At 41.3% G+C, this 23,016-nt stretch overlaps 1 protein-coding gene across 1 annotated transcript; it reads left to right on the top strand.

Annotated features, from left to right (window-relative positions):
- The first annotated feature begins 1,957 nt into the window (after positions 1–1,957).
- On the top strand, positions 1,958–21,814 carry pfkla (phosphofructokinase, liver a). The gene is made up of 22 exons (XM_080838236.1): positions 1,958–2,121; positions 2,757–2,830; positions 3,207–3,284; positions 5,854–6,043; positions 6,212–6,377; positions 8,211–8,255; positions 8,606–8,714; positions 10,769–10,864; positions 11,172–11,264; positions 11,627–11,752; positions 12,155–12,219; positions 12,474–12,537; positions 12,845–12,991; positions 16,697–16,767; positions 17,222–17,309; positions 17,605–17,757; positions 18,246–18,410; positions 18,566–18,627; positions 19,390–19,501; positions 20,001–20,100; positions 20,428–20,533; positions 21,057–21,814. Exons 1-22 carry the CDS (start codon positions 2,010–2,012, stop codon positions 21,202–21,204), a joined length of 2,370 nt encoding a protein of 789 aa, XP_080694362.1. The 5' UTR covers positions 1,958–2,009; the 3' UTR covers positions 21,205–21,814.
- The last annotated feature ends 1,202 nt before the right edge of the window (positions 21,815–23,016 follow it).

Raw genomic sequence — 23,016 nt, 5'->3', positions numbered from 1 at the left:
CATCTGTTGCTTCTCTTCTCGTCTTGTCTCTTCTCTTCTTGTCTCTTTCCTCTTCTGGCGGTCATCTTCGATGGTCTGAGGACCCACTAGCTCCTGTTGGCTTTTAGGCCTCTCACATCCCTTCAGGAGCTGGCAGTGGAAGTTAGTAGACCACAGTATCCACTCACGCGTTAGCTAATGCTTTGAGTACTGACAAACAGACCTAGCCAGCAAACCACCCGATGTGGGGGACCCCTCACTCCGGCGCGCCCTTTAAGGGCATTCTGTGTCTGTTGTCTGCTTTCAGGTTGTCCACCACCTTATCTGGTGTCAGACTCCTGCACCAACAGGAGGGCTTGTTTTAAATGCAGGCACTTCGCTGGCACAATGCCAAAGCACATCCAGGGTACAGTGTTAGTTCATAACTACACACACAGACACACACACACACACACACACACACACACACACACACACACACACACACACACACACGCTGACACACAATGGTGTAATCTTGACCCTGTGGTCAAGATTGTCAGGGTGCAGACATGTATTTAGCTATAGTGGTAGGTAGAGATAGGTAGTGTTTTAATGAGTAGACAAGCAGAGCAAGACCGACTTTGAATAGAGGCTGACCCATATCCAGACCAGATCCACTTCAGAACGGGCAGATATTTGAGCCAAGAGGAACTACCACACTGTCAAGTTACAGACATCTGCCAACTCCCCAGACAAGGGTGTTCAATTTCTTTCTCTTTCTATCTCTCTCTCTCTTTTCTCTGTGTCATCATATTCTCTTGTTCTCATGGATAGTCCATACTTCAACTGCTTTTTTCCCCCAAACAGCTCTGTTAATAGTAACTGACTTTGTGCAGAATGTCATTTAATCTGTTGAAGCGTCAGCTCTTCCTGGTTTATTTCTCTCCCCCCTCCCGTGTCTGTCGTTCTTACTCACATCCCGCCTTTTTCCCGCCTCGCCTGTAATTTATTTTTTCTTGAATGGCGTAATGATCAACCAATCCTGATAATGTCCTGTATTAGCCAGTGTACAGTGCAGTGGGGGGAGGGGCGGGAGTAAACCTGAAGCAAACAACTGCATGGAATAAACACTGATGTACTGTACCAAACCACAGGCTTCTCTTTCTTCTATGCACGCACCACACCATTGCATTTTATAGGATACATGTGAAAGCAACATATAGGATCATGTCACAGCATTATGTTACCAAACAAGAAGGTTGCAGTTGGAATAACAACAGTTCTCATTTCTCTTTACTATAAATGTTGGAGAATAATTCAATATTCAAAAATTGAAGAGCATGAAGAGTGTCTTGTACCTTGTATTACCCTTTTTAAGGATATTATGTAAAGTAGTGGTTTATTTCAAATTAGGGTCTTTTATGATTCTACAAGTAGTCTTTGGGGTTTTTTGGGTGGAAAATACATCAATGGATTTTGCTGTTTAGTGTATGGACAGTGTGACAGAGTGGGCTATAAGGTTTATGAGGTAAAGGATTTGATAGGCGTAGGCCTACTATACTCAACTAAGATCAAAGTCCACAGATCTTATATTGTGGGGTAATTGTAGCTGTGAGAAACCAGGAAGGTCAAAAGGTGGTAATAATGGTGCCAAGTGCTTGTTCAAAGATCACTCATAATTTGCTAACTTTTGATAATTATGTTGGCATAGATTACATCCATGCTCTTCAATATTATGTGCTTTTTTTTGTGGTCTACATTGGTCTATTTCTCTTTACATGAAATTGTAATTCCCATAGAAAAAAAGGCAGATTTTTATGCTGTTAACGGATCTAATTTATAGTAAGAGCAGCCATTGCATTGGACTCAGAACATCGGAAGCACACGCTAGTTCCAACCCTCGTTGTTACGACAGAACTGGGAGGAGTCAAGGTGACGCTCACACTCAAGGAAGGTCACCAGGATCTACTGTGTTACAGAGCGCCTGCATAAAAACACTCTGTACCCGACATATTTTTTCCGAGCGGCTTGACTTTGTAAATATTATAATGTCGAAACCGCGCCTTGAAACCAGGATGTCTTCGGTAGCCCTGGAAAAACTGAGGATGACGGGGGCAGGCCGAGCCATTGCTGTACTGACAAGTGGCGGAGATGCCCAAGGTACTGTAGACTGTAGTATCTATTTGAACATGAGACAAGCTAATCATTTCTATCACTGTCTTCTGCAGGACAGGTGACATTCTATCCCAGCATCACAGGACCCATCTGCGCATGTTTTAGTACAATGTTCTGTCTTAATGTTTGCTGTGGAAATGTGAACATCGTAGCTAAAGTTAACAGTGCGTTCTTATAAAATAGGAAATGCTTCATTAAAATATATGTTTGTGTAACACATTGTTTGAAAGAAATACGTTTTAATATTTACATATGTATATATTATGTAGGCTACTGTATCGTGACACAACTAACCTACACATACTGTAGCTGCCTGTACATACGGTTAGGGATTGCATTGTACACATGTCAAGACCTGCGTAGATAGGCGTGGCGCGTGCCTCCTTGAAGCCTACGTGCGAGTTGTCAGGATGTGGTGTTGCCCAGTCCAGCGTGCCTTAAGCAATGAACCCACAACGAATGTCGCCAAAGCATTGACATTTAAAAAGTTGTAAAAAGGTGCGCAGAGAAAACAGTGTAGTTCATGTGTATACATATAAACAGTTTCATGTAGCCTGTGTGTTCTATAACGCTGGTACAAATGAATGTGCAGCTACTCTGTACTTTTTGACCCACCGTAGGAATGAATGCTGCAGTTCGTGCTGTAACCAGAATGGGAATATATGTTGGTGCCAAGGTCTATCTTGTTCATGAGGTATATTTCTCTTTAAAATCTCCCTCCGTCATCTGTTTCAGTTGGGGTCTGATCTGTATGTCAATGTAGCCTACTGTTCACAACCACTTCTTGATTTATTATGGTCATGACACATTGGTATGATCAGAACAAAACAAAACTGAGAAAACAGCATTGTTAACCTTTGAAATTTGCATTCTTTTATTCATTTATATTGTATGTATTATATTTTCTTTATGTATTATTTAATTTAAATGTTATGTTTCTCTCAAGTGCAGACTTTCACAGATTTTTTTTGCAGAACTTTTATACAATTATGCCATCGTTTGATCCACTACACACACACCTCTAAAGTGTCTACACACACCTCTAAAGTGTTGACATTGATGTCCTGCAGGGTTATCAGGGCCTGGTAGATGGAGGAGAAAACATCAAACTGGCTCACTGGCACAGCGTCACCAACATCATCCAACTGGTAAGGACACACACACACACACACACACACACAAACACACACACAAACACACACAGCCATCGGCACCATAGCCTGGTGTGCAAATTGATGTTGGGGTCAATACAGTCATCAAGCTGGTCACACAAACACACATGTCAATGCAGTTAATTAAAATGCTGGGTCTAGTATAATGAGTCACCCACTTGTGGGTCCCAACAAGTTAAAATTGTTATTTTAGTCTAAGGTTTTAACCCTTCAGCCTATACACCCAACTCTTTAGAACTGCATATCGTGTCCTTGTCCTAACAAGCAGGGCAAACTGAAACCCAGAAAGTGTTCCTCTCCTGATCTCTGTCTAAAACATGTTGTGGTCAGCCGAGGTCAGGCGAGGTCAGAGGTCAGCCGATGTCAGTCCATTTTCTATCAGATGGGCTAAATGCATCTACTCTTCAGACTTATGATCATAACTGCCCCCTTACAGATGCTACTGACGAGTACAGACCCTACACTATATCTTATTACAATAACTGATATATATTTTGACAGGAGCATGTTGTACAGTAGGATGTAACTGGCCAGGTCCATCCTTGTGATGTAATAGTCTTGACTCTTGTCCAGAGACCATCTGTAAATCAACCACTAATGTCTCAGAAGTGGAAGAGAACATCCTGAGATGACTGTCAGAAATGACTCATTCGTATTTTTATTCTGTGAAGGAAGTATTTCACAGTTACAACAAAGTGACAAAATTGCGGCATCCAGGGTGTAATGGGGGTTTATCAGCATGTGAGTGCAGCTGGGTTTTGAAATATTCTGCCTGTGCACTTAAAAGTCACAGACCTGATGCAGGATCTCTGGAATTAAATATATATTTCCAAAATGAACTACGTATATATAATAGAATTATGTCCATAATAAAATAGAATGGGATCATGAATGGGATGGGAATGTTCAATAAAGAAATCTGTTCATTTTCAACACATACTGCAGTTCCTTATTCTGTATTCTTAGTTCTCTATGATCACAGGTCACAGTTGTCCAGCATGGTTCCAGTTCTCATAGTTCTGGTTCTGACCTAAACAATCCATTTGCTCTCTCATTCCTGTCCTCACTGATGTCTCTCCTCTTATTCATCTCCTCTTTTCTTCTCCTTCCCAGTTGAGATTCGGAGCCGGTAAGGTGGCTTGTTGCATGTGTATAACCCTAGCTCGCCAGTCTGTAGTCAAGCGCCACTAGCACTTCCTTATGACGGAGCAGCCATGCAAGTTTGCCTTGCAATGCCTTTGACATCCCGACGCAACCCAGACTAATGCAGTATGTGCTCCCATTGTTAGATGTTCTCAGTAGTTACGTTGACTGAGGTGGGTAGGTCTTCTCTGTGATGTAACATCAAGGTTAGGTGCCTTACCTGCTGTATCCTCAACCATCTCCTTATCTACTCAAGCAAAACGTAACCCTTGTGTAACTGTCATTATGTGTTAATGTGGTCTCTCTCAGTAGTGAACGTATGTGTTTTGTCCCATAACATCTGTAAACAAGTCTTCTACTCCTATGCCGTGGGGTTTATTTCCATTATTATTATTATTGTCCATAGTACACAGATCGACTGTGATGTTCATAGTTTTGTGTTGCCTTTTGATGAATTCCAGACAATTTCTATCAAAAGTGCCTCTTCAATTGACATGCGTTTTTATAGTGGTACTTCTGCCAGAGATGCCATATTTGTCTCATCTTGCTGTGGTCGTTTGTAAAGTCTTATTGAAATGCACTTTGTTCAAATGTAATGGCTTTTGCTGCTTCCTGCTGCATTGTGAGATCTGCATTGTTCATGTGCAAAAATAGCCTGCAGAATTGCACTCCCTAATCAGACATGGAGGCTTAAAATATATACTATGTAAAAAAGAGAAAGCAGTCACCCCACCTGGCCTGAAACCTACAGGGTACCAAACCTGCAGTCTGACCGCAACGCCAAAGACCCAGGCTCAATGATATGGCAGTCAGAGTGTAGTGACGGCACTCTGTCACAGAAAGTAGCCATTCTCTGTAAATGCTCCTTTCAGTGATTTATCAGGTCAAGCTCTCTGTGCTGGGTGTACCTGAGACACTGGAGTTAGTAGTGCTGTAAAAGGCATTTTTCAGTGTGTGTCTGCTTGCTCATTTTTCCTGCTCCCAGACTAATAATGGCGCAGTGATGTGCATGTAAGAAATGTATGTACAAGCAAAAATCGATTACAGCTTCCTACCGCGCCGGTGCCTCTTCAGCCTGCACTATTAGCATCTGTTAATGGACATTTCACTGGCAAAGTTATTCAGCTGTTACACAGAGACGAAAAGAGAGAATAATACAACATGTGTTAATACAATGTGATGCACTAAATTGGCAGTGAGGCCCTAAGGTGCCTACATTAGCCTATTTAGCATTGCACGTTTCCAATGAACATACGTATGTGTGTGCTTGTACATGAATGCAACATGTAGATTATTTACTAGTCATATCATGAGGAAATCAGAGCCGCTCTATTCTATTTTGTTCTATTCTGTTCTTTTCTATTCTATTCTACTCGTAACTGTTATGATTCTGCACCTGCAGGGAGGTACAGTGATCGGTAGCGCTCGATGCATGGCCTTCACCACACGCGATGGCCGGCTGGCGTCAGCCTTCAACCTGGTGAAGCGCGGCATCACCAACCTGTGTGTGTGCGGGGGAGATGGCAGCCTCACCGGGGCTAACATCTTCCGCAGCGAGTGGACCGGACTGCTTGCTGAGCTGGTGGAGAAAGGTACTGGGAGCCTAGGCTGTTTAAAACGGCTTATGATTTGTTGTTGTCGCACTACAGTAGTCTTTCTGAAAAACGTGCGTTCATAAGGCCCATGGAAAACTAATAAAATTGTATTTAACAAATCTATAATATTTTATCTAACAAATTATTATATATTTCTTTAATAAGGCAGGATCTCAGACGCCACAGCCAAGCAGTACGACCACCTGAACATCGTGGGCCTGGTGGGGTCCATCGACAACGACTTCTGTGGGACGGACATGACCATCGGTGCTGACTCCGCCCTGCATCGCATCATGGAAATTGTGGACGCCATCACCACCACGGCACAGAGGTGAAACACACACATGCACACACACACGCACACGCACACGCACACACACTCACATACAAACACACTCACACTCACTCACTCATACACACACACACACACACACCACACACACAACACACAACACTCACAGGAACTGGAACTGTGGCCTGAGGGATCAGACAGTGCTGACTTCCTCTCACTGGTGGGAGATATGTTTACATATTGTCTAAATATAACTGTAAGAATAGCAGGGGGAGTCCATATTTGATTTTGGAGGCCTTTCTTGATTGGGAGCGAGGCTCCATTGGGAAGCCATTTAAAATGTCTAGAGAACACTGATCTGTAAATCAAACGTTTAAGTGTTTAATCTAGTGCCTTTCGCTGGAGAATATCCGTATATATCCGTATGATTAATTCAGCAGATTTCAAATCTGTGGCACAAAGCTTGTCTTAGTAACCACCAGATTGTGGTGGATTTGTCCTTTAATTTTCTATACGCCACATAGGTTCAAATAATCTCTTCAGACAGATCGTTCACCCGACTGGCTGCAGCTGTAGTATTCACACCAGCGCAGTGACCAGATATAACATTCCATGTAATTTTCTCCTGAAGATGGCTTTACAGTAAGCTCTCGCCGTCTCCAGCCACGTGATGGCCGCTCTGTGCAGTAACAAGCACAGATATGTCTGTGGGTTCTGGTTGGCTGATTGTGCAGGATTATTGTGTACAGTGGAATGTGCTGAAGTAAATCAGCAAGGCGTGGAGTGGAGGGGGGGAGTTATCAGTTGAATGGCAGGCCTGTCTGTCAGTCCAAAGCTCCTGCCCACACTCACCCCTGTCACAGCAGGCGGCGTGCCAACAACAACATCCTCCACTCCCTCCGTAGATGGTTTTACCTGAGACCGTAGTTTGCAGGAGTTCCAGAATAAGGATCTATATTTGCAGTCATTGACTGGCTTTAAAATGTGATCATTCCTTATCGTTTAAAAAAAGGTGGAAGGATAAAATGTCATCTGTAAAATGTATAATCCACAAATAATTTACACCAAAAACAACATGTCCACCTAGGAAGCTATGCACTTATGTAATACATTCTGTGATTATATTTGAGGTTTACACAACCCATCCATAATGTAAGAGGATGAGGCCTCTTCTACCTTTGTTGTACTTTGAATGAAGAGCCCATGTGTACTGGGTTATGTGCCTCAACTTGTAGCCTCCATTTAAGATTAAAAGTGTGTCTCTCGGAGGATGATAGCAGCATTGTTTGTAAAATACTACATCATCTACATTCCTGAAAGTACTGACCGTGTGCTTGGTTTGCATCTGTACTACTAGCTTAGTGTTTATGTCATACATTCTGTGATTCGTTTTTCGAGCACTGGCAGACACATCCCCCTCCAACACTCTGCCTTTGCTAGATGTATGTGAACCAAACAAATGAGCGGAAGAGATGTTTTGAGTCCAGCTTTTTCAAAGTGCTGTGCCACAACTTAGAAATAGAAATAGAAAGTCTTTTTTATAGCTTTGCATACAACGAAATTTGGAGTGCTGCTCCTCTTGGTGCCATGAGGGACAATATTTATAACAACACAACAATACAATAAACTAAAAAAGATTATTAAACTTTTAAACGTGTACACCTCATACAGTAAGTTATAAGGCAACTGTGTGCTGAAACTGAATTCAGCATGAGTAGCGGTCAGCGAAATGTAACCTGGAGCCTTGTAACCCACTCTGGCATGTCAGTGTGGTGAACGCTTTTCCCTGGTAGCTGTTGAGCTGTTGAGTGTTACTGATGGCTGTGGTATGTGGTTTCCTGTCTGACCTCTCGCCGTGTTCTGCCTTGACAGCCACCAGCGGGCGTTCGTGCTGGAGGTCATGGGAAGGCATTGTGGGTAAGTTGATCTGATCGCACGCACTTCCTCTCCCTGGACCCACAGTGTCCTGCAGGAGTTTTCATTTCACATTTGCATGCGGTCTTTTAGTGGGACAGTTATCTTAAGGTTTTAAAGTACTGTAAAGAGTCTGAAGTAGATCCAAGCAATAGCCTAAGTTAGATATTTTATCCGAATTTGGGGAATTTAAACCTAGATGTGTTTAGCGTTTGTGGTAGTGCTATGCTTGACCGTTTCCCCTTTAGCTGGCTTTACTTAATAGGTCAGTAACATCCATATCCTGTTTACGACCAGTATGAACACATGTGAATAGGACTGATAGACACTGACTCACCTGTCCACCTGTTCAGGTACCTGGCTCTGGTGTCTGCGTTGGCCTCAGGCGCGGACTGGCTCTTTATCCCTGAAGCCCCACCAGAGGAGGGATGGGAGGATCGCATGTGTGCCCGTCTGGAGCAGGTCAGACCTGGGCATCTGAGCTCCTCTGTGACCCCCTAAACCTCTAGAGACAAACCCTAGATCCCCTAAACCTCCAGAGACTAACCACTAACCCCTTTAATATCCAGAGACCGACCAGTGGCAGGGTTACCCCCAGTATCCTATAGACAAACCAAGATTTGAGTAATTGACATCCCATCATTTTATAAAAGGATATTATATAACATTGTGTGTTTTGTCAGCACAAGGATATGTACATTTCTAGTGGGGTTATAGTTTGGAAATGAATTAATGTATTTAATATTCTATTCCAGTGTTTTACAGTGTTTACTTTTGTTCTCTGTAATCGTTTTATCTTAATTTGGGGCTGATAAGGGGAAATATACACAGAGTTGAGTTAAGTGGTCTGCAGAGCTATAAATAGTACAGCATTATGGGTGCCCCCTGCGGTTTGCTTCAGGGATCTTTCTTTAGACAAACTACGTATCTTCCGCTACAGTGGGGAATTTTAGACACACTCCAAAAGGGAAGAATCTTCTGTTTAAATCCCAGTCGGAATTGTTTACTGCTAAATCACATACTGCATCTATCTGTCCTTTGTTGGAGTTTTGCCTGGTAGGTTGGTTTGACATTCAGATCAATTCAGATCCGTTGTAGTCGTTTATGGGCCATTCTACCGAATTGATGCAAAGTCATGTCGGATATATTTTGAGTTTTTTTATGGTTTATTCCCAAATCTTTGTCCGTATGTATATTGTACCATATCTAAAGTACACATATCTAGTAAAATAACAGTCAAGTTTTATATTGTATTTTCAGAATGTGTTGGAATGTTTTTCCTCTTCCAAAAATTGTCACTACCGAAACATCACATTTACTATAGTAAAAAAGTATTAGTATTGACCTGTTCAGATTGTGTTTCCTTCCCTTCTCTGAAGAGTATTTTTACAAATATTTCTTGAAGGTTTTCACAATGAAATCCATAGAAATTAATTTTTTACCAAATTTTCAAGTTCAATTAATCTGTTTCGGTAGTGACTGCACTGTTTCGGTAGTGACTGCACTGTTGGATGGATTTTCATTTCTCTGCCAAAATCATCCAAAAGGTGCTCTGGGCCGCCCTTTAGTCCACACAACACATTTATTTAAAAATTATGGGATTGAACTACTTACCATTTCATTTTGTCACTACCAAAATCATCTGGTCACTACCATATGTTTCGGTAGTGACTGTTTCGGTAGTGACAATTCTAGCTAACTTTAAGCATAAATAAAGAATTCTAGCAAGCACACGGCTTGCAAACACATCTTTGAAGAGGTGAACACACATACAAACATAAGATTTTCCATGAAACCCCAAAAGGTTTACTTAATTGAAGAAAACATGCGTTTCGGTAGTGACAATTCTTAAGGTTACACGTCGATTTTCAGACTTTGGAACACATTTATATAAAAACTATGGGATTTAGCTACTTACCATTCAACCATGAGGGACAGAGATGCAGTGTCACTGCATGGTCAAAAATGCAGAGTCGTGGCTAAAACACAGGCTCAGCCAATGGACTAAAACTCTTGTGTTTCGGTAGTGACATGAAAACTAGGGACATGATTTTTTGAGTATAGTAAATTGATTTAAAAATTAAACCCACAATAAATCTAAATATTCCAAGTTCTGTTTCAACCCAATCATAAAGATCTTTGAAATTAAATCATTGTGTTATTTAAAGGCATTGAAATTTAGATGTCAGGGTTGGGGACAGCTACTTCCCAATAGAAAGTACCCTATAAATGATGATTTTGTATATATTTAGCTTATCACTATCTCATGCAATGCATTGGGTTTATAAAGACCATAACATTTTCTAATTAATTATCTATGCCTAAATACCTAATTGTTTTGTAAATAGTATGCAGGGACTGCATATTACACGAATTCGGTAGAATGGCCCTTATATAGCAGATAATTGCCATTAGGCACATTAAGCGCTGTGCAGAGCCTAAGGCTTTAGCCTCTGAGCAGAAGCACGTCTGCTGTCCTGTGTTTTGACCCTGTTTTCTTGTTCTGTTTTGCACAGAGCCGCAGTAAAGGCTCCAGACTTAACGTGGTCATCATCGCTGAGGGAGCCATCCAAAGGAGTGGAGAGGCCATCTCCTCCGACTACGTCAAAGATGTGGGTGCCCGCTCCGCTTCCTCCTGTTGGGATCCCTCTTTGTAAACCTCGTCTCGTACCCCCTGATTAATATGGCCGTACATTTCATCCAAATAATGTTTATATACTAACTACTGAATTTGGTCTCACCCTTTTTAAAGGTTGTCGTGTCACGCAAATAATAGTATAACTATTCTAACAGTATCTTCTATTATAATATATAACATAACAAAACTCATGTGCACATAATAAACTTACATTTTTGCACTGGAAACAGGAAGCATTGCCGTGTGCTATAATGTAAATGTTCTTCCATGTCCTTGTGCAGTTGATCGTCCAGAGGCTGGGCTATGACACCAGAGTGACCGTGCTGGGTCACGTGCAGAGAGGAGGTACCCCATCTGCCTTTGACAGAATTCTAGTAAGTATCCAGTCGTTGTTTATCTATTTATTTAATTTATTTATATTATTCACTTTTAATCCTGTGCAGTGGACATCGCAGACAGCATGGTATTCAGAAGCCTTTAAGGTTGGGGAAACACATTGAGGTTGTATTTACGACTATTGGTCCCATGGAAGTGCGCTTACGGATAAAACTACTAAAACCCCTCACAGTTTTAAGGAGTTTTAAGAACTTTTGTTTGGAATTTTCTGGTCTATCCATTTAAAGATTCATAAAGGTCCTTAGTGGATGGAAAGAGGACCTTATTACTTAAGGAGTGCAGCACAAAGTGGTAGTTTTCATCTTAAGTTCACCCCAGCATGTTCTCTTGCCCTCCCCAGAGCAGTAGGCTGGGGGTGGAGGCAGTGGTGGCCCTGATGGAGGCCACGCCCGACACCCCTGCCTGTGTCATCGGCCTGTCGGGTAACCAGGCAACCAGGCTCCCCCTGATGGAGTGTGTGGCGATGGTGAGTCCACCTGTCAGTCTGTGGACATAAGACCGACAGCTCTTTCTCTCTCAAACTATGTTTATTATGTTTACGACATATGTTTATTATGATTGCGTTATTTGTGAACATGTACATTGAATGTTTATTGTATTATGTGTATTGAAGATATAATAATTATAATTATATATTAATAATAAGAGAACATTATTTACAGTGAATCTCTCATTTTAGTTGTGATGCTAACCACTTGCAAACTTGTAACATAATGTATTCACTTATAAGTTAAATTGATTAATGAAATCAATTCACTATGAATTCAATTGATTAATATTGTGAATGTAAATATAAACATGTATTGTGTACTTTTACAGTGTTAATGCATGTTCCATAATGTGTCATGATGTGTCTGCGTGTTCCCAGACTAAGGAGGTCCAGAAAGCCATGAATGAGAAGCGCTTTGATGAAACCATTCAGCTTAGAGGCAGGTGAGAGACACAGGTTCTTCTAAGCCCCCTGTCCACTCAGGTACAGGGACTTAAAAAGGTTCCTGGAACTGTAGTCAGACAGGAACAAAAATTGTGATCCTGAGATTAGGAATACAAGTTCCTGTGATGGATTTGGGTCCATATCTTATGTTTGCAAACAGTTAATGTATGCTTTGTGCTTTGGCATGATGTTTAAGCTGTCTTTGGTGTATCATTTGGTGTAAGTGTGCTCAAACCTTGACTTGTTATTGCAGGAGCTTCGAGAACAACTGGAACATATTCAAGCTACTATCTCACCAGAAACCAGCCACCGAAAAGGTAACCCACCCAACAATGTTTAGCTAATCCATTAATGTCTTTAATCCTTGTGTGCTCAAGATATTCAGGTTAATACATTGTCTCTCTGAAATCAATCTTATGTACTTCAGACAGGCCGGTCGGGCTAGATAGGCTCTATCCCAAGAACCTTCTGAGATATACGTCCTGTGACTTCCATTGTTTAGCTTTGCTTCATCTATTCACCCCTGTTAATAGAAAACTTCTCCAGATATGTGACAATGTGCAAATAAAACTGGGTCAAACTGAACTGAAGTAACTTATCCTCATCCTGTGTCCGTACCGACAGAGTAACTACTCCATGGCTGTCCTGAATGTCGGTGCTCCGGCCGCCGGCATGAATGCGGCGGTGCGCTCGGCCGTGAGAGTCGCTCTGGCCCAGGGACACAGGGTCTACACCGTCAGCGATGGCTTCTACGGACTCGCCAACGGACAGGTACAAACTCACCGCCTCCTCTCACCCTCTGTGTTATACTGTATATGCGTTGTGTGCTTTTTATTTCTATTCATTCATATATTTATTTCTATTCATATTGATGTATGTTCTTTATATTCTATTTATATTTTTATCAGGCAACCTTGTGCAAAAAGGTGTACATTCACAGGTGTACAGTGCTTTATGTATTCATTCAGTGGTTCTTCATCACTGGATCCAATAAGCTGTTCACAATTTAATACACAACATACATTCATTCATAGATGTCTTCATTCAGCTGATCTTTATTGTTCCTGGAGGGTAATTATATTAGCAAAACAGAAATACACCAGTACACCAGAAAATAGGCAAAGATGAAGATGAGATGAGATTATGAGAGGTCTTTAAAGACTCTTCCAAAAATAGAGTCAAAATACTGCCCTTGGAAACAGGAATGAGAGCAGTAGATGATGCAGCAACAGACACAAGGCTCAGAGCAGGGGTCTCAATTCTGGCCCGCCGGCTCCTCAGAATGTTGCTAAATGTTTGATTGATTTGAATGGGCCACCCCAACGTTTACCACTGCCATTGGCAAAGGGTTTTGTGCTTCATATTCATATCTTTCATATCATTCCGCAAGTAGTCCAGTCATTTTATGTAATGAATACGTTATTGAAGTCAGAAAGTAAGTAATGGGTTGAAAAGTTCTATTTGCGTGAAGAACCGTTCTTTCTGTTTTTTTACGGCTTAGACTGTGATCATTGACAGAGAGAGAGTGGGAGAAAAAGAGAGGGAGAGAAAGAGGATGGGTTGTAGGGTAGGCTAATTGTATATCTATGCCTAACAGAGGGACATTTTCACAGAGAACTCTTATGCAGGTCAGGGATACGTTTGGGATTTAAGAAGGCTGGATAAGTGTGGGCATTCATAGAACTTTCTGGAAAGTTTGGATTCATTGTTAACGAAGTCGAAGTCGTAGCCCAGGGGTAGAAGCTCCACAGACACAGCCTGTCATCCCTGGAGCCAAATCTGCTACAGCCTGCAGGGAGGAAATGATAATAAATTGGTAATGATAAAAACAAAAACATTTAGTCTTATCTTCTAATCAAACTATCTATATTGACTAAATGTAGTCAGTTTCTTAGGACCTTCCATCATCAATATTTAAGTCACCCAATGAAGCACTACCTGCCCTGCATGAGGGACGACAGGTTTGCACTTTCCCACAACACTGATAACTGAACAACCAGATATGTCAAGGAAAAAAAACCATATTGGTGTCCCTGGACTCCAGTTCACCCCGAAAGTGATGAATCTCCATAAATAATCACTAAATAACTCAGAGAGGGTGTTCACAGACTGAGTCTCATAAAGTATTGCTACAACTGCTACTTCTATTACTACCTCAAATTCTAAACATTTTGTTTTTAAGTCTATATCTTTGTAGAGACTTCCCTCCTCTCTGGTATGACATTGCAGTCTCAGATAAACATAATATGAAGCCCCACCTGTGACGGGTTTAATTTTCCCACAACACTGAAAACCAGATATGTCCTGGAAAATCTGCTATTTCTAATTCTGATCAGTGTCCCTGGACTTTATTTAACCCCAAAACGTCATGACATTTCTTACATAATGAGTAACTGAGACATATAAAAAGGGTGTCTCAGGTTTGAGACTAACAACCTTCTACAACTACTACCATTGCTACTACTGTGTGTCAGAGAGGGAATGAGGTTAAAGATGAGGGCTGTCATCACACTGCTGGTGCTGCTGCTCTCCATTTGTGGATCTCAGACTCGGAGCACCCAGACTGAAGTTTACACAGAGAGCCAGAGCACTGGGGCTGCTGCTGCTGCAGTCACTACCCAGCTGGACGTCTCTGCTGAGCTCAGGGAACTCAGAGCCATAGTGGACAAGCAAGGAATGACTCTGATCTTCACTCAGTATGAGCTAAAAAACACCAAAGATCTGCTGAACATAATAGATGTTGAAAATGATGCTGTGAAACAAAGACTGGTGGCCAGTGAGACTAAAGTGGATGCCCTACAAAGGGTGAATTTAGCACAAGAGGCAGAGATGACAGCTGTGAAGACTGAAATGATGAACCTGATCAAGGATCTGAGGTCAGTTACTGAGAGACTGGCAGCCACTGAGACTGACATGGAGCATGTGAAGAAAGACGCTGCAGCACAACACACAGACCTGACCACCATGAAGACTGAAGTGATGAGCCTGATCAAGAAACAAGCAGCACAAGAGGCAGAACTAGTAGTGCTGAAGACACGGATGGACACTGGTGAAGCCCAAGTGGAGACCAGACTGTCTGCCAGTGAGACTGAGGTGGAGAAACTCAAGATGGAACATGCAGCACAAGATTCAGAGCTGACAGATGTGAAGACCAGACTGGCAGCCACTGAGACTGAAGTAGTGAATCTGGAGAAAGAGATTACAGAGAAACCCAAGGTGGCATTCTCAGCTGGTCTGACTGACTCAGGATACATAGAGGCTGGGAACACTGAGATGAACTTGGTCTTCACTAAAACCATCACCAATGTTGGACAGGCCTACAGCAACATGACCGGCTTCTTCACAGCTCCAGTTAAAGGAGTCTACTATTTCAGATTCACAGTCATGGATTACACAACCTCTCGCGAAATGAATATCAAGATGTTTAAGAATGGAGAGGAGCTTATGTTATTGTACGATTACAATTCTTTACGCTCCTATCTCTCTACTGGTGTAACTCTGCAGCTGGAGGTGGAAGATGTAGTTAACATGAGACTCCCTACAGGCTTCAGGCTCTATGATAGTTCTAATAACCTCAGCACCTTCAGTGGCTTCCTGCTCTTTACTCTGTGAAGGGAACACACTGCTCAACTGCTCATGTTGTCAAATGATAAATAATATGCTTCATGATCATGCTAAAATAAAGCAATTCTAAAATGTTATCCTTCTGTGTCATCCTTGGAAATATTGAGCAATGCATTATCAACACAGATTCATATTCATGGAGTAGGGTGGCCTATTAAGGGGTATCTTATTGAATGCTACACATTCTCCTGACATCCCAGCTTCCTGCCGGAGCATCCTCCATCCAGCCTTCCAATGGCAATTTGGGGGTGGGTGGTGGGGTGGTGGCATTGCATCCCGCTGCCTGCCTCCCCCCTAACCCTCCTCCTCCTCCTCCTCCTCCTCCTCCTCCTCCTCCTCCTCCTCCTCCTCCTCCTCCTCCTGCTCCCAGATGGTACATGTATTTCTGTGGTGTTATCAAACAGTTTAAAGTGACAGAGGAATGACTTTGTGTAAAAACATGCACAGGCTAAGGATGTATTTGAGACAACTGTGCTAGTGTGTTATGGAAGTCGCTCTGAAGAATAACAATATAAACATAAAATAATTCTGATTTTTGCTGAAACTTTATTCAGTTTTCTGCTTTGTTTTGTTTGTTTGCAGCCTTGTTGCCAACTCGACAAAAGTGGTGCAGTACAGCATTTGCTTTGAAATGTGCATGTATTAATAGTATACAATTTTATACCATATTTTGGAGACTCAGTCTTGGATTTGTGTCAGTCATGGATCCAGGTTTATTCTTGAACAATGGGTGGCAATCATTGTGAGACAGAGACTCTAAACCCTATTGAAATAGTCACTTCTGTCCCTCCCTGTTTAGTTTTGCGATTAGCTCTGTAAACACGTGCTCTTAACCCTGTTCTCCATCTGCAGGTGTCTGAGGTGGAGTGGCATAGTGTGGCAGGCTGGACTGGCCTGGGAGGCTCAAAACTGGGAACCAAACGGTGAGAAACACAAACACAGACACACACATTTTAGTGTGGAGTGCTACCTGAACCAGGTGTGGTTAAGGAATTTAACAGATGCTTTTCCGTGCAGGCAGGTTTCAAGTTCAAGTTCAAGTGTTTTTATTTGTCACATACAATAAATTGAAGTGAAATCTTAAAGGGTCAATGCTCCACACTGTGCAAAAATATAAAATAAATTAGTTAATTTATATAGATAAAATAAAAAATATAAATAAAATCAAATTTAAAAATAAGGTGTTGAATTAAAAATTTGAATTCAAGTGTCTCACTGCCTGTGGATAGAAACTTCTCTTAAGTCTCTCAGTCCTTGAGTTAAGGCTTCGTAGGCGTCTTCCCGACGGCAGCAGGGTGAAGAGGTAGTGATAGTGTGATAGTCCGACTTCTCTCGTCGGTCTTGATTTGAGTTGTGTTTATTTTCCTCTGCCAACAGGACCCTGCCAAGCACTTGCATGGAGAAACTGGTGGAGAGCATCAAGAAGTTCAACATCCAGTCACTGCTGGTTGTTGGAGGTTTTGAGGTAAGGGATGCTCAGAGCAAGGCAGATCAAAGGCATTACCATAAAGAAATAATCATCTTTGACTTTGAATGCACTATTTTATCTTTGTGGAATCTTTTTCACTATTTTATCTTTGTATCTCTTGGCCTGACGACAACTTAGAAAAGAGCACAATGTCATTTAAATTCTTAAGTCATTCAGGACTGGGAGATTAAATCCATTATGCAGCATACCTCTCTTAAAAAAGATAAATTAACCTACACAGAAATGTACACGTCATTCTATTACACAAGTTGTCGTTTGCGTTCTCCTGCAGGCGTATGAGGGGGTCCTGGAGCTGGTTGATGCGCGCGGTCACTATGACGAGCTCTGTATCCCTATGTGCATCGTTCCTGCCACCATCAGCAACAACGTCCCAGGAACCGACTTCAGCATCGGCGCAGACACAGCCGTCAACGCAGCTATGTCTGTGAGTGTTATGCATTACAACAGTAACTCCATATAGAGCAAACACTCTCACGGAGCAGACATGTCTTTCTGTCTCATCTACAACAGTAACTCTATACAGAGCAAACACTTTCAAGGAGAAGCCATGTCTCTGAGTCTGTGAAACATGACTTTGAGTCTGGGAAACATTGAATCACATGCATACGGTTATGTAAAGCATGCACTTTCATTGGGCCCTTTCTGCTTTCATGTTTGTCATGCGACAAAGAAATAGAATCAGTCTACATAAACCTATATATGTTTACATCATGGTATAAAATAGTTTAATATTAATATAGACATAATAATGCTACCTTCAGTGTTCGCTACGAATGCAAAGCCTCACGCTGCATGTGTTTTTTTTTTTTTTTTAAATCCACTTCAGTCTACTTTTACCAAAACATAAGCTAATAAAACTCTCTGCATGATAAATGTGGAATATAAATATTTAATGTTCATCTCTCTCCTCAGAGCTGTGATAAGATCAAGCAGTCCGCATCCGGCACCAAAAGGAGGGTGTTCGTCGTGGAAACCATGGGGGGTTACTGTGGTTACTTAGCAACCACCACAGGCATTGCTGTGGGTGCTGATGCTGCCTACATCTTTGAGGATTCGTTCAGCATCCATGATCTGAAGGTGCGTCAGCAAAAATAACAACACCGCCATTCACCCCACTTCAATCGGGAAACTATGTCAACAATAGTGTTCCTGCCATTATCAGCATTATTTATCATCATCAATGCTGCGCCTTTGGTCTAAGTCTTTAATGACTGTGGTTTCTGCTTTGATAGATGAATGTGGAGCATCTCACGGAGAAAATGAAGAAAGACATCCAGAGAGGCCTGGTGCTGAGGTAAACAGGAGCATGCGGTCCGCTATCTGTCACTGGCTGGTCAGATAGTAGAAACAGAAGGGAATGACTAATAAAAAGGGAATATTAGTACACTACACAAACTCAACAACCCTTGACTTCTCACCTAGACAGTTGAGTGAAGAGGCTCTAGAGTATGCTGAAGTGGTCATAGTGGTATGAAACAATCATATGAATATGAATAAAACTGTTTGGTGATATTGCACAACAGAAGGGAAAGACCAACACGAAGGGTAACAGGCCAATGTCAGTACACTGACGTACAGTAGTCCAGAGTTAAAGGGTGCAGTATTTCAATTATTACTTTCATTTCGCAAGAACATCACCATACCAACCCAACATTCCTTAACCATTTTCCCAGACAGCAGGGTTGCTAACTCTCACACTAGCATGACATTTTTTTTTATCATCATGTCAAAATATACACCTGGTTTGGTCAATCTCTGATTCTTACGCCAAGTCAGCTTTGAAAGCTGCTATCTTCAGGAACACAGAAGAAAGAGGTGTAATTTGATAGGCTGTTGAGCTCATATTGCACTAAAATAACTATACTAGCGACTAAATAGAAATGATTGTTTTACTCAAGCTTTGTGCTCATGTTTAGTGAAATCACCAGTTGCACCTGAAGGTGTCTCCTTCCTCTACCAAGCGCATTGTGTTGCCTCTTGGTATAAAAATATAATACAAATACAAGTACAATAAATAAAGCTTTGATGTGAAGTTTGATGTGCCTTCTCTGTGCAGGAATGAGAAGTGCCACGAGCACTACACCACGGACTTCATCCACAGGCTGTACTCCTCCGAGGGACGCGGCATCTTTGACTGCAGAGTGAACGTCCTGGGGCATCTGCAGCAGGTACATGGATGATTGTATTTCTCAGTAGAACACTGGTAAAAAAATGAAAGTATTCATGAAAGTATGAATAACCTCACACACAGGACATGGTTCACTTCCTGGTTATCTGTTGAGTATGTGTTGTGAGTAGTAGTAGAAGTAGTTTTTTTTTTTTTTTTTTTAAGTGGTTGTTTTGACCGCCCTCCTTTTTTCTCTATACTCACTTACCTGTTTATTGCATCACTGTGGTAAATATTTATCTGGTGACCATTGATCAATTTATGAAAGTATTCGAATAGCCTCACTCATGGCCTATTTCCGGGTTACGAAATACTCTAAAGTGTTTGAAGCAATATTACCCTTCTCAGAATTGCAGGTTCCCTAAGAAATAACAGTTTGTGGTTTATTGCAAAACTAGCACTCCATCAGTGTATTCTCTGAAGCCACTCCTTGACAGAATTTCATCATGAGGGCATGAAGATGGTTGGCCTGTTTGACTTCCTCTGTCCTCCTCTCGTAGGGAGGGTCACCCTCACCCTTCGACAGGAACTTTGGCACCAAGCTGGGTGTGAGGGCGGTCCAATGGCTCACTGAGAAGATGGGCGAAACCTTCAGACAAGGTGACCCGAAAAAAAATACTTCAATTCAATAGAGAGCACATTCACAATCCCTTCTCAGTTTTTTATTCATGTCATCGTCATTGCTTTGTTATTCTGTGTTTTATGGCAATTAAATCACAGAATGTTTTGTTCAATCCCCAAATTGTACATTTGGAATTAAGACTACTCTTGACACTTTTGCTTCGTTATGACAATTTCTCTGTAGAATTCTAAGAACAGATTTTTTTTCTTTAATATTCTCTCTGTCAGATGAAGCTGCATCTGATATTGTTAGTGTTGTCTTATTGTCTAACGCATTATTTGTGTGTGTGTGTGTGTGTGTATCAGGGAGGGTGTTTGCTAACGCCCCAGAAACAGCATGTGTCTTAGGGCTGAACAAGAAGGTGCTGGCCTTCTGTCCCGTGACCGAGCTCAAGGAGCAGACCGACTTTGAGTGAGTAGTTTGGATCTTTCTGACAGAATACCCTGAAATAATTAGAATAAGGAGTAGAATACAATAAAATAGAATACAATAGGATGTTATCATAGAATATAGTAGGGTAGGGAAAGATGGAACAGAATGTGTTCATTTTTCAGATGCCTGTTGATGCAAGTGGTGCTTTTCTGTTGTTTTGCTTTTGGAAAATGTGAATGTTGAATTTCGATTTGAATCCGTTTCCATAAATACGAAATAACATCAGTTACTAACACAGTTAGGTGACTGTGAGTGCTATAAGGATATAGGAGGAGAGGGAGAGAGAGAGGCAGCCTAACACAGTCTTACACAGTTGGTCTAACAAAGATACTGTGAGTCAGTCAAAGTCCGTTTTATTTGGTCACAACATGAGACACAGCAACACACACATGCATTTGAGGGTGGCAACACAGGACACACACACGCATGCCAAGGAGGTATTATATTATGTACTGTATATGAGTGCTATAAGATGGCTCTGTCTTTTCTTGTGGTTTCACAGACACAGAATGCCCAAAGTCCAGTGGTGGTTGAACTTCAGGCTAATGATGAAGATGTTGGCCAAGTACCAGACCTCCTTTGACGAATACGTACCCGGGGAGATCGAGCACGTGAACCGGAACTCCCTGAGCCTAGATACTGGCATCTGAAGAAAATGACAACAAAAATGGAAAAACAAGACCAGCATCCACTAGCCAACACGTTATGTCACATCTCACTCTCAATCCATCCAGTCATCTCACTACACCTCTTGTATTTAATGTGCCTGAACCTGACAGAGATCACTCTCAGGGCCAAATCTGAGCAACAATCGGGGCTGTGCTGTTTAAAGTACTTTAGTACATCTCAAGTATATAAACTCAAAGTTTTATTTACAGATAAATCAGTCCCTTCACCTTTTTAGTCATCTGCTTGATTTAGCTTTGTATGACGATGTGATTCCAATCTTGAATGTGAATTTTAAACAAGTGAAATTGAGGACGTATGCAATACAGTGTTAAAATATAAACAAGGAGGGTTGACCTATAGGTGGCTTATATGGTTAGGTATCCATGTTGTGATCTTGAGCCGCCATTAACCATACAGTCACCTGTTGAAGGCAGTCTTTGCTGATGTTATTGTGTCTACTGTATATGTAATCTATGTGCCACTGTTTCTGCCAGATTACATCCAGATTACACCAACGACCTCTGACCTCTCACACAGATATAACCTCAACTTTAAATGAACTCCCTCCAGCTTCCAACCCCACTCATAACATGAACCTGATCAATGGAATAAAACCTGATCAATTGCATTTCACCAGACTTAGTCTTGGACTGTGTTGCTGTAGACACCTGCTGGTGAAATGCTGTATAAGGTAAAAAATTGTTCACATGGTTTGACATCCACCAGCAATCAACCACGGTTATAAATACCAAAAACTGATATTATTACGGTGCTTTATAAATGCTCGCTTGTGGCCAAAGTATGTTGCGCATGGGCTTGAGCATCATCGCGCTCATCTAAATTTGTCCATGCACTACTAACCTGTAAGCTTTTATGGCAAAAATGCAACATTTGTGGCTGATATTGTGTCTCCCACTGTGATGTTATTGTCTAATAATATATACATCTAGTGTGCTTTGCAGTGATTGTGTCACCTGTGGCATTTGTTATTTGTTTAGCTTTATTGTTTATTGATGTTTTTTGTACATTAAGCACCTTGCACATAGAATTGTCAATCCATCCTTGACCCCTAAAAAATGTAATATAAATCTGACTGTTAACAGTCAGTGTATAAGTGCATTAGATTTTTTCCTTTTAAAGAAAAGGTAGTTGTCTGTGACCGCTGTTGTAACAAATTAGCTGTTAGTAATGCTGTTGTAACACTTCAATAGGTATGTGTATGATTCCATTGTAGAACTCCAATGTGAATATAGTGTTCTAATGTCATGATTGGATGTCATTCATGATGAAATCCAAACATAGTTAATAACACAGTTTGCCTTTGATTCTATCACCTTTGTTTTTATTGTCTTTTTCCTTCTTTCAAGTAAACTGCCATACAATTGTATGGATGTATTTGTGTAAACACTTCCTGAATCTGAATGTGAATAAACAAAAATAAATATCACTTTATTGACTGACATAAATCCAGACTCAATCTCATTTCAATGAATAATATATAAATAATGTGTGCATGTTCACAAATTCATTAACAAAAAAAAAAATCAACTAAACTGGGCCAACAACGGGAACATATTTTTACCCTCTGATATGTTCAACTTTAAAAGAACACATTTTCTGGCATTTCTAACTGATCTCAGCCCCCACACAACAGCTCTTAATGACAAAGAGAACAGACACATCACGGCCCAAGGCTTTACACTTGGACTTTGGATAAAAAGAACATTTTTCAACCTTGGAAATTCAATCTTGTATTTGACTGTATATTGTATTCTTTTGTGTAACTAAATTGT

This window comes from Sprattus sprattus (genome assembly GCF_963457725.1).
Source record: "Sprattus sprattus genome assembly, chromosome: 5".
Classification (NCBI taxonomy): Eukaryota; Metazoa; Chordata; class Actinopteri; order Clupeiformes; family Clupeidae; genus Sprattus; species Sprattus sprattus.
This window is presented reverse-complemented; position numbering and strand designations above follow the sequence as displayed.

What these genes read in the sequence shown, in the direction of transcription:
- pfkla (XM_080838236.1), top strand. Translation starts at nt 2,010, where the DNA reads ATGTCGAAACCGCGCCTTGAAACCAGGATGTCTTCGGTAGCCCTGGAA. An exon ending in TCAAAACTGGGAACCAAACG is followed by an intron (nt 16,768 to 17,221) that starts GTGAGAAACACA and finishes CTCTGCCAACAG; the next exon opens with GACCCTGCCAAGCACTTGCA. An exon ending in AAGGAGCAGACCGACTTTGA is followed by an intron (nt 20,534 to 21,056) that starts GTGAGTAGTTTG and finishes GTGGTTTCACAG; the next exon opens with ACACAGAATGCCCAAAGTCC.